The sequence below is a fragment of the Anguilla anguilla genome, chromosome 4, assembly GCF_013347855.1.
Source record: "Anguilla anguilla isolate fAngAng1 chromosome 4, fAngAng1.pri, whole genome shotgun sequence".
Taxonomy (NCBI): Eukaryota; Metazoa; Chordata; class Actinopteri; order Anguilliformes; family Anguillidae; genus Anguilla; species Anguilla anguilla.
The window spans coordinates 13,520,614-13,539,707 of record NC_049204.1 but is presented as its reverse complement, the minus strand read 5'-3'; the positions used below and the strand labels follow the sequence as shown (position 1 = coordinate 13,539,707).

Genomic DNA, 19,094 nt, shown 5'->3' with positions numbered 1-19,094 from the left:
GGCTGCTGTCACAACAAATCAATCAAATTACCGCTGCAAATCCCTCTGCCGGCACTCCCATTGTGCCGCTAGTTGCATTAGCTTTGAAATGTATGGAGGTGTAAATTTTATCTCTATTATTTATTCAATACAACTTTCTCCCTAGCGAGATATCCTACAAGCACAGTGAACTTAAATCATTAAATGCTAGCAGAATACATATTGCCGAGAACATTTCAAATTAAACTGCAAAGAGAGGCCTCTTTAATGTGTTGATATAGAACTGGAGCTGTTTATTTGGGGAATACAGGAATGTTATTGTTCTTAATAAACCCTCATGGGCCAATATGTTTTTTTTATAGCACAGGCTGCTCTGTCTCTGCCTCTCTCTCTCTCTCTTTCTTTGTCTCTTCTACAGAATGCATTTTTAAATGTAATTATTTTCTCTCCTATTACTGGACTTCTCACTGGCTATAGAAACATTCTGGTGAAGTGTGTGATGTGTGGTATGAATGGAAGAAGAGCCATGGTAAAAAAAAAAAAATATTTAAAAAAACTCCCAAGCATCCTGCCCCAGTTTAAAGAAGCATTCTGTAGCACCTTGCTTAACTGGGAGGCAACCATGCAATGCGCTTGTGTTCCGTAAGCTGGCCTCTAAAAGGCCCATTGTATCTGAGAAGGCAGCCGGCTGATCGGAAGTGATTGAGTCAGACGTGTATTCTCCAGCGAGGAAATATTTTGATCTTGCCTCAGGAGCCTGTTATCTGGTGTTGTAATGAGCGTGATTTCCATAATTTGTGTCATACCCCCCGCCTGCAACCTGAACATGATGCAAGGAGGAGAGCGCCCCTCCAACAGAAACATCATTCTGATCATTACTGACATCCACACTCATTACTCTACAAAAGTGGGACAGCCGCTTTTATGTAGATTCTGAAAGCGATTTCGTGTTCTCTGAAGACGAACGCAAAGGAACAGGGCTCTCACCTAACCATCAACCTTCAGTTCACAGGGATTATGCACAGTGCTGGGTTTCTGATCTAAGCAAATAAGACGAGCTGCACTTATTAATATTAGAGGGCTTGAAGAGACATGAATAGGCCCTTGTCTTGCGTTACCTACCGGCAATCTCTAGACATTCCCGGACAAAATACATCTTATGAGTTCCCTTCTTGGAAGGGGAACATCAAACATTACCAGATTAGAATATTTAACATGTTATACTGAAGTAAAATGCAAGTGGCACAAGCTATTTGTTTGAAGTTATTTGATCTAGCAGTTTTTCTATTTAGGACTTTTTTCTGAGTATGTTATCATGTCTCAAGAGTTGCTGATTTGGTTCCATTAATTGAATATTTATTCCATATAAATGTTTGACTTTTTATTTTTAAAATATTAAACGGCACAAGGGCATCCTTTCTATGGTGAAGTAAGTATAGTGAAGAAGTGAAGTGAAGTATAAGTAGGCACAGTAAGTCATGGAAATGGTATATCTGTTCAATATTTAAATGCTTTATTTAGTTCCTGATTTATGAATGTTTTAAATACATTTTACTAGCCATTCGTATTCCTGTAACCGCAATAAAGCTATGTGAAAAAAGGACCCTACTGCAGCCTACCTAAGGTAGTAATGTCCTAATGTTCATTTAAAAAATAATGTGCATGGTCTGGTTTGTGCGTGGCACAAAATTCATACAAATATATGGGTACCTTATAGAAAAGTTTGAGAATCCCATATTAGATTTTTTTCACTGTCCTTTTTTATTTTCCACTGGAAATGTACTTTTTTTATAGACCGTGTCATAGCATTAATCTTTCTGACAAATAGCAGGTTAGCTCCGGTCCACTGTTTATCATGATCACAGGGAGATGTTATAAGGTTTTATTTAGGTAACACCTCGAACTTTACAGCACACTCAGGTCACAGTTATTTATCACAACTGATAAAACTTTGCTCGCGCCCAAAAATCTCATCCCCATTTAATCATCTATGCATCTTTTTTTTTCCTTTAAGAGAACAAAACTGCTGAGTGTTAAAATGCCAGAGACATGAAGTGAGAATACATAATGAGACACTGGTTGTTAGATTTCAGCTTATCTCATTTGCCTCAAGAGTTCATTGCCTTACTGAAAATTAGAAGACAGAAGCATAAAATGAGGATTACACTGATTTAAAACATTCTGCACTTAAAGCCAATACTAAATCTGAATCTTGTAACCCACAAACACATACACAGGCACGCACACGCACATACACACACACACACACGCACACACACGCACACACGCTCGCACGCATACACACACATACATACACACACACACACACACATACACACACATGCACTCGCACACACACACGCACACACGCTCGCACGCATACACACACACACACACGCACACACATACACACACACACACACGCACACGCACACACGCTCGCACGCATACACACACATACATACACACACACGCACATACACAGGCACGCACACGCACACACACATACACACACACACACGCACACACACACAAACACATACGCTCGCACGCATACACACACATACATACACACACACACACATACACACACGCGCACTCGCACACACACACGCTCGCACGCATACACATACACACACAAACACACACACACACACACACACACACACACACACATACATACACACACACACACACACACACATACACACACACACACACACACACACACACACGCACACACAGTCATTAGGCGGGTCATTAAACTTAAACACTGCTGTGCACAATGGCCTGTCTGGGATCTCTCCCTCATTACTTAGGCACACAATATTTTCTGTCTGATCTGACGTTAATTAGCTAGAGGCGCACAAGCTGTAAAGCACACTTGCTCCCGGGTCATGTAATCAGCTTGCTCCTCTCCAGCGGCAGTAGGGGACTGCATTAAACTCCGGATTAATCAGGCCGGGGGCCAGGGCCCGGCGCCGCTGGCGTGGAAGTGCTGCGCCAGCAGGCTTCAGTCGCCTGAGGCCTGATTGCCCAGGACAGGGCGACGTGGAAACTCATGACGTGGCCAGAGGGCCGGGATGGAGTCAAGACATTTAGCATCACTTGGGACTTGTGTCACTTCCTGTCTCAGGAGCGCTTTTCAATGCCTCACTTTAATGGGGAATTTAAAGGGGCAGCATTCTTCCTGGTTGCGAGGCAGAGTAACAGTGGCAACATGGGAAAATTTCAGCTAAACGACTGCATGCTCTGTCCTCTCATCAGTTCAGTAAAAGATATTTATCTCATTTATAATATTCATAATTTCCAGTGGATAGAGGTATGATTATTAGAGGTCCAAGCAGTGTCGATACTTTTTCCTTCTGTAAAAGTATCTGGATCTCAGAAACTGCAAGGTGTAGAGCTACCAAATTTGATAGATCATTTCCAAATGTCACCCACTTCTCAGTCACCAAAAACCCGTCCAAATTGACCATGTGGTGGCGCTATAACAAGCACGTTACATTTTGGCATGTATCTCATAAACCGAAAGGCCCAGAAACATAACTTTTTTTTGACAGAATCCTTGAGTCATGCAGAATCCAATGCATCCAATGCAGGTTTTCCGAAAAACCTATTTTTTCAAATGTTTCCTGCAAAGGTGGACCGGCGGTCACAATTTTTAGGCTCCTTAATGACTGAAGATGAAAAGGTATGAAAATAATTTTTCTACTCCAAAGCATTTCACTGTCCAGTTCTCAAGGAGTCTGTGGAATATTCTCGTAAACAGGCAGTGACTCCGGAACCCTGCATGTTAATGGGACAAAACTTTAACAGACGTGTTTGGCTCATGGCCATGGCGGATTTAGTTTTACAGTCTATAGTGACACTTTCAGGTAAGGCCCATTTTGTGGTGTCAATACATTCAGTATAGAAGGCTGAAAAGTATTTGCACGGTTGTTCAATCAGACACTGGTAGATTTCAGCAGTCTTCCAAGAAGGTAAGCACAATTCTTCCCAAATTCCCATGCCCCAAAAAACAAGGCACGCAGAAGAAAGAGGGCTGGACAACCGGTGCATTAGAGAGACCCGGCAGAAAGCCACAGCATTAGTGCGTGAGTATATGTGGAGTAGCCACTCTAAATAGATGCGAGTGTTTATTAGCGCCCCCCCCCCCCCATCCTGACGCTTGTTGTTATTTATGCATGTTTGTCCATTAAGGTTTCATCACCAGATTGGCTTCAAGAGTGAGCCCCCCCCCCCTCCCCCCACTGTTCCGCCTCTCAGCGTTCCTCTCGCCCCACTTTCCGCCATCCTGGCATTATTTTAATACCCACAAACCCGCTGTATGCATTTACATGCACTCCTCAAATTTATACCCTGGAATTTTTCTCTTTTTTTTTTTGCATTAGCAAGGCCCTCCCTCATCCAAGATTTATGACTGACAGGTTCCCATCGCTCAATCTAATGGTATAAAAGAGACAATATTTTAAACATTAAGATGAAAACCATTTACAACTATGATCAAAAGAGAACATTTGAGCATTAAAGTTTAAAAGGAGAAGTTAAGTACGGCCTTGTGGACAGACAGGCAAGCGCAAGAGAAGAGAGGAAAGTACACTTTATGCAGAGAAAGAGACGTAAAGTGCTGCTCCACGCTAGCACAAAACATTGACCTATAATTAATACGGACCTTCCTTCGAGCCACCCAAGGCTAGCGAGATGTTTGAATTTCCCCTTTTCACAGGTATTGTCAAGTATGGTGAATTGAAATGCTAATGCACTGACCTCTGGTTCGCAAATTCCTTCGATAAGAATAGTAAATAACATCATTGCTCTGGAAAGAAATATGCAACGTGTGTCTTCTATTAAATCAATTGTGTGATTTGCCTGTCCTTGTCACGCCATTATCCCGACCCATTGTCAATGGCACAAAACAGTGCATGGTTTCCTCAAGGGATTTATTAAAAGCGAACATATTGCGACCTGCCAAAAGCAATGGAACACACTCAATGCTAAGGCAACGCACAAGAAAATAAGAAAGAAAATAAAGAAATTTTAATTGTTAAAATTTTCTGAGAAGCAGGAGGTCAGGCAGACAATTTCAATGCTTCAGGGATAAATTCAAGTAGGCATTTAGGGATTTGTTAAGGTTTTTGTATTGTGTTGACTGGCACTTCAAAAAAACACACCTAGTAAATCACGATTGGCTCTGCTGCGTTAGAGAAAGTAGCGCTGTCTCTGCTGAGTGGCTCTTACCTTGTAGGTTCTGCAATGGTAAGGTCATGATGCCACCGGCCGCCGCAGCTGCCACCAGCCCCTGGATGTTGGCGAGGTTGGCGGTGGGCAACGTGAGCACCAGGCCCTGCTGTCCTCCCAGCTGCCCGGCCATGTTGAAGGGGATAAGAATGGGCTGGTTGAGGCCCGGACCTCCCCCGGGCATCACCCCTGCCACCGCTGATGCCAACTGCTGGGCCGCCAACAGAGACTGTAACAGAGAGCACACACACACACACACACACACACACACACACACACACACAAAACACACGCACACTTCCAGAAGTTAGCAGATACTCACACACTGATGCATTGTCAACACTGCTTTGCAGTGGACCTGTGAGAGATGATGCCAAAACATTTGCTACACAGTAAAAGGTTCAGTGTTAAATTAACTCTTACAGTGTGGTCCCAGTTGGACTCAAAGAATATCTCTGTTAGATTCGAATTAACGCTGGACATTTCACTGTGTATAATCAATCAACCACTCTATTGCTGGAATAATAATTTTTTATAACATTTGTGATACCTGAAATACCTTACATGTATCATATGCTAACAGGAAGCAATGGATAAACACTGCTTTTCAATGACATACAAATCACAATCAGCTCCAGCAACCTTTACATGGCTACAGATTCCAAGAAAGGAGACAAATGCTCCACAACACACAGTCAGGGAAGGTAGAAAAAAATCGGTTGACCAACTATGGGAGAGTCTCTGAATGAATGCGTCATGGATGGAAAGCTCTAAAATCATGCTCTGTCAGACCTTTATGGGTACAGTCACGTTAGACAAGGAGAAACGATCGCCTTAGAGAGAGAGTCTTTTCAAAAACGCTTTGCATTTCAGCAGGAGCATCCTAATCAATGCCTTTTGCCGTTGCCGTTCCTGCCTTGTGACATCTGTACTGTCTGCATATTATACGTTCTGTCAGGGCAAAAGAAACCTGCGCCGAGCTCATCGGGAGAATGAAATCAGACGCCTGGCAAAGGCTTCAGAGCGCGCTCTGTTTCCAGAGGCATCCAAAGCAGTTTGCATTTCAGCACAATAAATGAGCGAGGCACAATTCTGATACCGCTGATGGAATATGCAACCGAGCTGCTCTCCCGCCCCCCGCCCCCGCCCCAACCGCCACCGCCACCCCCACCCCCATCCCACCCCCATCCCACCCCCGCCGCTTTTAAGAGCATCAGCGCATTCGCCTCACTGGCGGGAGAGACGCGCGGGGAACTTCAAACCGCCCGTTCGCTAATATTTGTCAAAGCTGAGTCTGAGCAGTCACATTGAGAAAAGCGCGGGGCCGCTATCTGGAGAATCTGTTTTTACAGAGAACATGCACAGACACACGCGCGCACGAAAACCCGTGCATACGCACACGCACAAACGTGCGCACACACACACAAACTCACAGACAGACGCACATGCGCAGGCTCACAGGTGCGTGCCCACGACACACACACACACCTGCAGTCACATTGCCTTGTGTGTAAAAAGTACTACCCCCAGTATCATCCAGTGAGTGAATTAAGGAAATGACAGGTCAAAAGGGATGGAACTACACCTGCCCAATTAGATTTATAAGACAGGCGATTTCACTGAAAAATAATTCCACGGAGTCCAGAAAATAAGAACTTGACCGATCACTCGGTTTTCATGCGTAATATGCAAAACCAACCGCAAAGACCAGCCTTCACGCATGTTTAAAAACCAGGTCCGACGGCAAGCTCGAACCGCCGCTTGACGAGAGCGGCTTAGCTGCGCGGTGGCACGGCGCTCCCGGAGAAAGGGGAGAAGGAGCGCGCTGTTCTCTCCCTGTCAGGCCCAGCGCGCGCGGGGCTATTTATGGCCTCAGCTCCTGTCTGCTCGCCTGCCCCGTGGCCCCCGAGAGGTGGCAGAGGCTCTGGCTCGGGTACGCGCTGAGAGATCTTTAACCACACTTGTCAGCTTTCCGCTCGTATTTTACATGGCGCGTCGCCACTCGCGGCGTAGGGGTGGGGGGGTGGGGGGGGTGGGGGGGAGCGAGGGGCTGCTTGACGGCGGCGGGGTTGACGACGGCGTCGGTGAGGTAGCCCGGGTGGTGCGCGAAACCGCCGGGACGTAATTACAATTTAGGTAGCGCTTAGCGATCTCACTCGGATTCTATTATGAGAAGCTGTGAAAGAGATTTCGAGGGAAATCCACAGGCAGGTGAAGGGCTGAGAACAAACAGATGCTCACCACAGCTGTTGGCGGGTGGGGGGGGGGTGGGGGGGTGGGTTAGGTAAGCTTCCAGCTCTTTCAGCAGCTATGATTCTCAGGTCTGGGTGTTGGGATTGTTCTGTGAAGACGGTTTGCTGACTAAGATGGCGCTCGTTTTCATGAAAGGAGTTGTGAAAGCTCCCTGGTGACCCAACAACAGCCGCTGGGTCCTGCGGTGTCGACACTGAAATCGCGTGCTGGCCAGGGATCCTAGGCTGCAACTGAATTATCCGCACGCCGCCCCCCACCGCCCCCCCCTCCAGCAATGCACGAGGCGCCCACAGGTCAACAGCCGTTATTAGTGAGAGAGACGCCTCTCCTTCCATTACCACTGGCTCCTCTGTAGTGCCGTGTGCCTTGAGGGAAATATTCAGCGGCTCACAAGTGAAGTCCTGTACCACAACAATGCATCTGTCTCCACTGAAGGTCTGCCAGTGTGGGTGAGGGTCCCAGCTTGATTCCAAACTTGCATTGGGGTGGGGGAACGCCTGTTAAAATGACTTTTTAAAAATAGAAAATGTGCTGCGAAGTTTTAATCTAATGGCAATCTGTGTTGGTGCAAAAATAAATGGGCTAACTTGCTATTTGAGATGTTGAGATATGCGTAGAAATGTGAAGAATGGGTTATTCCTCAACATTCACGTTCTTTGAGTCAGAGAAGCTAAGGCACAAATCCTGACAGTAATTTTGTGAAGGGCAAGTGCTTAACATTTTTTTAAATTACAACTTTACTAGTAATAACATTTCTTTTTCAATTTGTTTTGGACTAAGTATCAAGACAGCGCATACAAAACCTATTCACCACACAAAGGAAAATTCATTACAGGGGAGGACTCGTCTTCTATTCGGGACAAATGAAGTACATTTGATCTTGTTTTCGCACACTTTGACGGAAAATTCCACTGACAGATAGTCAAGGACCCCCCCCCCCCCTCCACTTCCTCCAGCCCATGCCGTGGGCCGTCCCCGTGCCTGACGCAGAGGACGCTGAAATCAGGAGCGGCGGGTATATCAAAGGACGGGGTTCTGCGTACGTCGAACGCGTCTCCCTAGCTGAGATGGCGGGTGCGCGTTTGCGTGCGCCGCGCAAGCGTCGTCGGTGGAAAACACCCCGCCCGGCTCTTTGAAAAGGGCCGGGGTTTCGAGCCTGGCGTTTGTAGTTCTTGGCGAGGCGGAACGCGGGGGCCATTTGGGTTTGACGGCGTTTGTAGTTCTTGGCGAGGCGGAACACGGGGGCCATTTGGGTTTGATTGCGTTTGTACTTCAGAGGCCCGGCTTCCCTTTCTTTCCCCACACTCTTGCGATTGAATGTCGGCTCCTACTGTGAGGCAGCGATGTGACCAGAGATCTGATGCGGGCTTCTGAGGCTCTGCTCCAAACGAAAAGGAGGAGACCCCCCCCCCCGACTATGTTCCGTTAGGGTAAAACCTACGCCTCCCCTCTTACCAATCCACCCCTCAGCCTTTCCCTTTCCCTGCTTTGCGTGAGCCATTCATCAACCTTCCTTGCAAAAACAAAGTGTACCCCTCATTGAAGAGAAGCTTCTGAGAAACAAAACATGTTGTCTTCATGAACAGGTTCCAACCGGATCGAGTCCATCCCTGGCTGTCTAAACTAAGCTTCACTGGTATCGTTGTCTCACGGACAAGGTTGTTTTTCTGTTCCCTCGGAAATGAAACGGGAACATTACCCACATTATGGCACGTGTAAAAAAAAAATTACCATTTTAAATCTCCAGGCACCCAGTGCTTTGGAGTTACTTTTGAAAGGTTCACCCTGAAAGGGACAATAGAAATCTGACAGCTATTCAATCCAGCAGTATTATTACATTGTAAAATTAATACAGGTTACTTTTTTAATGATTATTATTATTATTATTTTTATTTTATTTATTTTTTTTACTACTACTACTACTACTAAATGATTAGGTTGAATAATAATGCCACTGAACGGGTTCAGAAAGGCCTATGTGGAGCTGAAGCACTATTGCTCCCCAGTCGTCTGTCAGTCAGTCTGTCTGTCTGTCTGTCTTTCAGCAGAAATGAGGGGCTGAAAACTGACTGACAGTTCCCTGGTAATGTGGACTCCACTACAACACAAACCCCATTCGTGGGAAGTATGGGAAAGCGTATCGCCATCCTAACAGCGAAAAAAGAAGATACTGCACGCGGGTCTACCTAGGGGTCTGCTGTCTGTTGTTTCTTTATAAATGAGGCCATGCACCAGGAGCAGGTGCTGGAGTATATCAAACACACTGAATCATTGAAGCAGAATTAGCGAGGATGCGGTATTCCTAACAAGACCATCCTGACCTCGTCGTATTGAACAGCGCTAGATTGGAAATAAAGGAACGCACAGCCAGTTTCTTCTTTTTGCTTCGGCGGATTCTTCCCTTTTGATCTAAAGCTTTTCAAGCAAGTGTCTCCAAATCGTTTGATTAAACATTTATTGTATTGCAACATATGTTGTAAGTATATTCTCTGAAGTGATGGCTAATCGATCTATACAAACTAGGGGTATGAGTAGGGGTATGAATTTATGGTGAATTTTTAGATAATAAACTACAATGCCTATGAGTTCTTTTTTTGGTTCTGTGTTTTTATTTTATTATAGCATCTGTTTCAATCTATGAACACATCTTTTACTCACATTCCTTCACCGGAATAGCTCCACTGAAACAATCTGTCACGCTAACGGCAGCATAATTAAACCCTGAAACATTAAAGGGAAGGAGCAGCCTCCTGCGTTGTGATTGGTCATGATCAAAGGTGATTACGAGCCGCGGTAATGAGCCTGTTGTTCATTAAACCTCCCTTTGCCATAAATCCAATTAGACAGGGGGCTCCTCTTTATTGAGCTGTTTGCTGTGGCTTTGGTGGGAGGTGAAAATGAGGCTGTGGGCGAAAGGGGGCGGGGTTCACCTCAGGACGGATGAAACCGGTTACTGGCTCAGTCACGTGACTGCTTTCCCGAGAGTCTCCGTTCTTACAAATCGGACAGGACTGGCAATACCTTAAAGGCCTCTTTTGGAGGTTCAAAGTTTTTTTTTTCTTACGGATCAAATGACTTTACCGTTTTATATGAGGCCTCCCTGAATTAGCTTTTGTCAGGGGGTCTTTTATCCTTACGAGAACTTTTATCCTCATGTCATGTAAGGGAATTTTCAAAGCTGGCTCCTCAAGAGTATAAACGTTTTGAGTGTACGTACATGATTTACAGCAGAATATGCCAGACTAGGTTTGATTCTGGAGTTCCTCTCTCTTCCCTCGAGGAGAGAGAGAGTTCTGGAGCAGGCCGTGCCAGAGCAGACAGCCCCAGCAAATATCAATGGAATCAATGCAGGTCAAAAAACAGCATGACTCTCTTCCTGCAGTGCTGAATACCTGCTTATACTGATAAATAGCTTCACCTTTAAATTATCCTTGCACAGATTAGCACTTAACAGAACCCGGAGGAGTTTAACACTTTGGTCAATAGCTCTCCCAGGGAGACAGGAGAGCGATTATGGCATTGTGCATACGCCAAACTTCACACAGACCACAAGAGAGGCTATTCTCTGTTTTCCTTATTGTGTAACATGGTTATAGCACCACAGTTGTGCACTGTGTTCTTGAACTCTTAACTCTAGGACAGTGGTAACCAACCCTGTTCCTGGAGATCTACCATCCAGAAACAGGGTTCCTCGAGATCAAGGTTTTCATTTCAACCCTAATCTGGCACACCCGACTCTACTAATTAGCAGCGCAACAAGATCTCTAGCTGTTGAATGAGGTGAGCTTTCTCTGGGTTAGAGTGAAAACATACAAGATGATAGATCTCCAGGAATAGGGCTGGTTATCACAACTCTAGGATTTGCCATGTATGGCAAATGGAGTGTCATTCAATTTATCTGTTCAACAAATACAATTTCCTTACCCATGTCATCGAAATAAAGTTCTAATTTCAGGACATTTTTGAACGGAGTATTGCTTTCTACAGGCAAACCTCACTTCAAGCTTAAGTAAAGGGCAATGCATAGTAAATGCAAGACATGAGACAGTGAACAGCCGGGTGACAGCATGACATGATTGGTCCATCAGAATCAGGTGATCTGGAAAATCACAAACACAATGCTGGTTCTGTCCATTTCAACGATTTCCATATTTGTTCAGAACTAAACAGAAAAACATGCATACATACGACCCCCCAAAAAAGTCAAAAGACTCAGTCACTCAATCAATAATAGGCTTACAAAAGAGCAATACATAAATAAATGTAATTAAATTTGAAATGACACTTTGTTACAAATGTTTATAAAAAATGTCATTGACACATCATGGGAATGAAACACAGGTGTCAGTGGTGAATGGAGTCTGTGGTGTGTGGTGCAGACATTGGCAAAGGCACACCCACCTGTGGACCTACTGGGTAGGCAGGGTGTGATTGGTTGAGCTGAGTCTGATCTGAGGGACTGCTGCTGGCTTCAGACTGGGAAAAGCCTCCACGGGCCCCTGAGAAGGAGAAAGGAGGTGGAGGGTTTGGTTTAATTATCATAGCCACCAAAGCATGCAAACCGTGCACCTTCACACCCACAGACATGAAAAAGCACACACTCACACACAGCTCCAGGAAAGAGGAGTTTGCACAGGCCCATTCTCCCTCTTTGCGTATGCTCTCTCTCTCTCTCTCTCTCTCTCTCTCACTCTCTCTCTCTCTCACTCTTTCTTCCACCCCACCCCCCCGCACACACATCCACACACATATACATACACACACACAACGCTCAGACTGCACACACACACCCAAAAACCCACAGTCGCTCCGCGCCATGCTGTGATGCCACACCACATCGGCCCCGGGAACTCCACGCCTGTGCGCTCAAACAAAAAGCAGCGTGGTGGGGATCGCTCATCTGCGATGAATAAATTACCGCTGCTTTCAGCCGCGCGGTTCGCGGATGGAGGAGACGCACGTGGGCCCCTGGCAGGGGGCCCGAAACTGAGGCCGAGGGGTGGCAGAGGAACATGCCAAACGTACCATACATCGAAGTACATCTTGAGAGAGCTTTGGCTGCCTCCCTCCAGCCAGGCCAAAACCAGGCCAGAAAAAAACAAAACACAACCACAGGTGATGCACCACAGTTATTTCCATTGACTAAGGCCGTAGAAATGAAGTGATCTGGCAAAGGAAATTTAAAATACTGAAACAATAATGAAGGCAACAGCCATGGGAAAGGCAACATGAAGATGGGGGTTTGTGGATGAGCACCTTTGTTGCGAGCGATGGGTGGGAAAGAGGCTTCCGAATGCTGACGCAGTCTCTCAGAAACCCTCTTTCACCTCTTACTCATATTTGACAGTCCATGTGAGCCTTGTGATTGGTCCTTTCCCTCTCTGCCCTACAGTATGTTTTTTTGCCACAGCTGGCAAGTTTTGACAAGCCAAACAGTCTGTGAAAGGCTGTAATTTCTTTCTTTTATAAAATGTACAATCCTGAACATTGTTAGAATGGCACGTGGTTAGACCCAAAATTACTCAAAATGCTGGGCGTTGGATTAGTTTTAACAAGTATAAACATGGTGCAAAAAGCTATATTCTTCAAAACACAATTCTCCAATAGAAAACAATCACAGTAAGTGACAGGATTACAATTTCCTCTTAGTGACATGGTCAAATGTTTGATTTACTTTCAGCAGCGTTGTGAACATCAGACATTTAACACAGCTGCTCTGTGTATGATGCTGAAGTCTTCTTTGTGGTCTTTTCTCTAAGAACATGCATTTGCTCATTGTTACTGATTGCTACTGACAAGGGCCAAACAGCCATCGCATAATACAATCTAAATGTATTCACAAATCAATTTATTAGATTTGAGATAGATCACAGGGCTTCCAGCTCAATATGAGCCAATGTTTACTGTATATCTCAATTGTTACCTCTGAACTGATAATGTCAAATTGCTTCTGATTTATCTTACTGCTTCCAATAGATTCTGAAGCAAAGAAATGACTATGCTAAGCAAGAATCTCAGCATGCCATATTTCTAATAATACATTCGGTCAGACATGTTAGTGAATAAAACATATACCAGCCAGGGACAAAGGCTTTTATTTAAGCAAAAGACTTTACTTTAATACGAGTTCTATGCCTCATATGATTATAATGCTCATCAATTTTTCATTTGAAATATGCATACATTAATACAAGAAGGTTGGCTTTGTAACTGAAGACTAAAAACTTGCACATCAATGAGTCTTTTTGAACAGAATCAAAAAAGTACAACATGAAAATATTTTCAATTTAGTTCATTTTTTTATCCTCTCCAAGAAGTGTTTCATTAGCCTGAAGAGAAAAGCCATTCCTAGTAAAAGAAATAGGCCCTTTTTCATTTAAAATCAAATCAAAATTGAAATATTGAATTACTGAAATATATATATAAAATATATACTGAAAGCTATGCGGTTGATTAATATGGTAACTGAGCTGATTTTCACTGTGGAACTGTCAAAAGAAGCACAAGTGGACGAGCCCTGAATAGCAATGCCATTCCGAGCAAGACTTCTTAACTTCTAAACTCACTGAGACGTCCGTGTAATTGACCCCCCGTTTGTTTCTAGCGATATTTCTGTAATAGGCCGAGCGGCGCTACGCAGAAACGTTGCCGCGGGGGCTGTTTGTGCTGCGCTTCGAATTAAAATTATGCTAAAAAAAAAAAAACTCCAGCATGGAAAGTCTTCCGCCCTGCCCACGTGTCTCAGAACGGAGGCATTTTAGTCCGTGTCAGAGGGTCACGTTAACCCTAAACAGTGCCCCGTCATGCTAACGCATCATATCTTTACATAGAATCTGAATAATTGGTGGAGGATATACCCAAATGGCCAATTTCGTAGGCTTTTACCGAAGGCCTGTTTCTATAGCCTCAGGCAAAGGCAACCTAGTTGGCATCCGTCCTCAGCTCACTAGCGCTTCGCTTTGATACAGGCCGGTTCCATTGACCCTAGGTGCCCACATAACTAATGAGCCTGCTAGTAGAGCCTACTGACTCCCGACCGGTCTGTCGCTTCAGAGCTGAGCGGAGCAGAGGCAGCCAGTACAGACGGAGCTTCTCGTAAGCTGCTCGCGGGACGGGTACCGCGGGCTCGCGAAACGCTAAGAGCGCATCCGTGCGGCCGAAGGGCCCACAAAATAACGACGATTTCACGTAAATATCTCGGTAAATGCAAATCAGGAGGGGAGGGAGGGAGGGAGAGAGAACCTCGCGACTTTCAGTAACTCAGTCATCGCGGTGGCACCGTCTAATAATCTGTTTGTTCCTGGAACGAAATCAGACAGAGCCGCTGTCGATATATAGCGGCTGGTGCCTCTCCAACCGGGCTCAATCATAACGTCATTAGGCCGGGGAGATTAAAGGGGGTGGCGGGCGGAAGAAGATATGCAGAAATGCCCTAAACTGATAAATGTGTAATATTCCCCCCCTCCAGGCCTTTGCTCTCCGTTGGCTCTTTGGGAAACCGTGTTTTTTTAATCTAATTTCTCTTTATACCGGTGGAGCTAAATTGATTTGCAACCAAAAACAATAAAAAACTTGCAAACCTGCTGACATTTCATAAAACCAATGAGAGGCCCTTGGGGTGGGTGGGGGGGTTGTGGGAGGGGGGGGTTTGTGTGAAGGTTCTGTCCTGTGTAGGTGTGTCAGTGTGCGGAGGTAAATAATAAATAAATCTTTGGTGCAAACTACCGATGGTAATGTGAAGAGGAAGATACAAACAATGCACAGTGGGTACGTGTTGAGTGAGCAGTGACAGGCAGAAGAATTGGGTGCCACATTTAATATGAGCCTTATTATTTCGGATGTCACTTTGTACAATCCTCTGTTCTTACACAGAGACCTAGGCTTATGCATGGCAAACTTAGAGACACACAGACAAGCACATATTGAAGAATTGGGTAAAGAGAAATTATTGCCATAATAATAAAACAAAAGCGAATTGATGGCATTGCAATGAATAGTACATTACTAGTTAGAAAACTTTGAAACTTAGCTGATGCTTTTTTACTTTTTTCAATTCATTGTTTATGGAGCAGTCATTTTCTCTGACAATTCTATCATGGAAAGAAAACTTGTCTTGGAGAACCATCCCTTCTGCTCAGTCAACATTTGTCCTTAATATTATCCTGGATTCAAACAATATTTGTCCAAAATCTTGACTCCAAAAGGGTTTCCAAAGTAAATGTGTTTGTCACTAACCGGTTTAGCTGGTTATACAGTTGCCGAAATTAATAACAAAAGAAAGGACTACATCGAAAAAAACAAAACAAAACAAAAAAAAAACCACTTAAAATTATTAGAATATAGGACAAATATTAATTGAATCCAGGCTAATGCCTCATAGATTTCTTAACAGGTCTATAATCTAGATAGATTTACAAACTATCTGAGTTCATACATAAAATGTTGACTGATGTTAACCAGGGGTAGAGTTTAACTCTCATGATTCCAACACCACAGATTCCCCTGGTAAGATACCATCCTGAAGATAAACTACGATCACTCATGTGTCAATTATGCATTGAAAGAAAATTACAGTAACCTCCTGACCATATCACAGTGCGTATAACAGGTTTTTACTAAAGTCAGGCAAGACGCAGAACATTCCAGTCTAAGGTAGAGAGCTGGACTAGTTTGAGAACATTTGATTTTAACGCAAAATATACAAACAATAAAAATAATTAGAAGTACATTTCAGCTAAAAATTACACACATGTTGATAATGTACTGTGTTTCGTCTTCAAACTCAAACATCAGAGCAATCCACGCAGAGCAAAAAAAAAAAATTAAAAAAAAATTAAAAACAACGGGAGACAAGGGAGCTCTTTACATCCAAAAAAGTGTCTTCCAGGTCTCCATAGCAACACTCCCAGTGTCACTCACAGGGAGTGGGGGAGGGATTATCCAAGAGGAGCTCCAGGACTGAGCTCCTCTCCACTGTCCACCGGGGCAAAGCGCTTACGCTCCTGCAGTAAAGGTCACTTATTTGCTGAGATACTGCGTTGTCCGTGTCCATTATTATTTCATGGTTTGGGGCGCTGGGCACCATCCCTAGCAACACAAAGCCAAAGGTCAGCCTGAATTACACCTGCCCCCCACTCCTCCATGGGTTGCGTTGCATATAGATATCTTTTTTTTTTCATAGCCCCAGTAACACACTTTGGGAACCAGTTTAACACGGTCCTGCCTAGTATTCACTACGCTTGACTAAAACGAATGCCTGAGAAAGCACAACTGTGGCCTATTTTTAAAACACGTTTACTGAAGCATTGAGTGGTTAAGCAGAGCTCATAGAGAGTAAGAGAGAGAGAAACAAAAAAATGTACATCACCTTTTCAGTGATGGATAAAAAGGATTACATTTTCCATGTTCAACATCATATATTTAAGGATATCATAGGACAATTACAGAAATTACACCAAACCAAAGTTCATATTATTTTTTACTGAAATAATGATTACCACTGTAAACATCTCCCTGCCACAATACCCCTGTCAGAACAACTGCAAAAGCAAATCACGTGTCTGTGTGAGTGAGTACATATTTTTGCTAGTGCCTGTGCATTCACAAATGCGCTCTGTTTTTGGTGCAGACTCACATTGACGAGTATGTATTCTCTTCCAACAGGTTTTAACTCCCAGTACCATGGTAACTGATGATATTATTTCCATGGTGACACATCTTAACTATCAACATCTTTGTTTCTATATATATACATTCAGGGTTATCTAAATCCAACACTTCATACAGGTAAGTTAAAACCTCAAAGTAATGACATAGAAGTCTTGCCTTTCTATATGCTTTCTTTCATCAATCACACATGTAGCTCCACCCTCTTCCCTACACTGGTGTTGTCACCACTACGTCTTCGCCCTACTCGTCCATTGCATAGCCAAGCTCATATTTCAATATGGCGATATACGGCCAGTTATTAACCCAAGGAAGAAGGGGCATCATATTTCCTGAGCATTACCATCCCATGGGTGACACACTTGTTTTTAGTGTTTCAGACTGGTGTCAAGCTGTCATTGAAGCTTGAATCCTTATTTGAACACCCATACCCCCCCCAAACAACAAACACACACAATGACGCGCACACACACATGCACACACACATGTACACAACCGCACACGCACATACGCGCGAGCGCACACACACACACACACACACACACACTAACACAGACTCCTGACAGGAGCCCAGAACAGCCTTCTCTCTGTCATACTCCACTCTTCCTTTCAGCAAACTGCTGCCACAGAGATGATTCATTGGCAGCCTCTCATTGCAGCCATTAATATTCCAGCAGAGTGAGGGTTATTAGCAGCGACAGAGCGGATGTGGGAATGTTGCCGGCAAAGATGACAACCTGTTTGCACTGTGGCTCACACCCAAGCCTTAACATATTTGCATGGGGGCCGGCGGGGGGCGGGGGCAATAGAGACTGCCACAGCTCCAGCTTTTGATGATTTAAATCAAGCGATCAACGGATTTCAGCTGGCGTCTCACTCTGCATTGGTTTGTTGAACTGTTGCTGTCTCGCTGCTTGGCCACCCAATCTAACCACACAATTACCTGTCTTTTCAAATGGCCAATTAAGGAGTCAATTCAAACCTTCCACAAAACAAAGAGCCGTACTGTACACTTTATTTGTAATTGTTAAACTTTCATTTTCACTTGGAGGCAAATGGAAAAACGTTGTGTAAAGGACCAAAAATATGTGATCAATTTTACATTGTTTGCTACCATTGACAGCATCGATCCATGCTGAGCGGACAGAAGACGCTAATCGCTAACATGGCTTTCTCGCTAATCGCTAATACAGCTTTCGTGTCTGTAGCACTGTAAATGCTAAGCGCGAGCGGACAGCGGCGACGACGGCTGCACACTGCAGAAAGATGTCTCCGTGTCAAGCTGTAAAGTCGGGGAGATTGAGGAGGTTGTCCGGTAATGGATCACCTCGTCCTCGTCCTCCGCTGCAGCCCAGACAGCGTAGCCCCAGGGCCTCGGAAAGTAGGCCTGTTAGGACCGGCTTGGCGTTCGTCATTGTACTCCGGATCATGAGAAGCCCTGTTCCTTCAATCACCCGGTATATTAACATGGCACCTCGGCCGAAGATACACTGCGCACTCTGTGTCTCAATAAAAGACACAGCCAGGCCTTTTATCAGCGGCTCAAAGTTGTTTCTGCACGATAAGGGGTTTGAGTTCTGGTGCTCTTTGACAGCTCTGTTGGAACTCTGCCTCCAAGTCCTGTTTCTTTTGCTGCACGCCCCTTATTTTATCTTGCGCCGCAAATAAACCAACCAAATGTAATAAATACCGTCCGTGACACTGACGTATGGCTTTTCATATTGGGTTCCTTCTCCTTCTGCTCGATGGAAAAAAAAAAAAAACAACAGAACAAAGAGTAAAGGGGATGATTTGAACATTGAAGGACACTGTGGTGAAAAAAAAAAATGGCGTGAAAAATTGAGGGCAACCAAGAGCGTTACAAATGATTGCTTAGCAAATATGGAGTTCTGACCCAAGCAAAGAGCATTACGGTTGACAGAACCAGCTTACCGTACCGTTTAGTTCAAAGGAAT

General features: G+C 44.5%; 1 protein-coding gene across 1 annotated transcript in view; it reads right to left on the bottom strand.

Moving 5' to 3' along the window:
- Positions 1 to 19,094, bottom strand: part of pou6f2 (POU class 6 homeobox 2) — a 129,632-nt gene that overhangs the window by 64,158 nt on the left and 46,380 nt on the right. Inside the window, exons 4-5 of the mRNA XM_035415383.1 lie at positions 11,875 to 11,972; positions 5,221 to 5,449 (exon numbers count right to left, since the gene is read on the bottom strand). Of these exons, the coding sequence (XP_035271274.1) occupies positions 5,221 to 5,449; positions 11,875 to 11,972 (327 nt within the window). The remainder of the gene's footprint in view (positions 1 to 5,220; positions 5,450 to 11,874; positions 11,973 to 19,094) is intronic.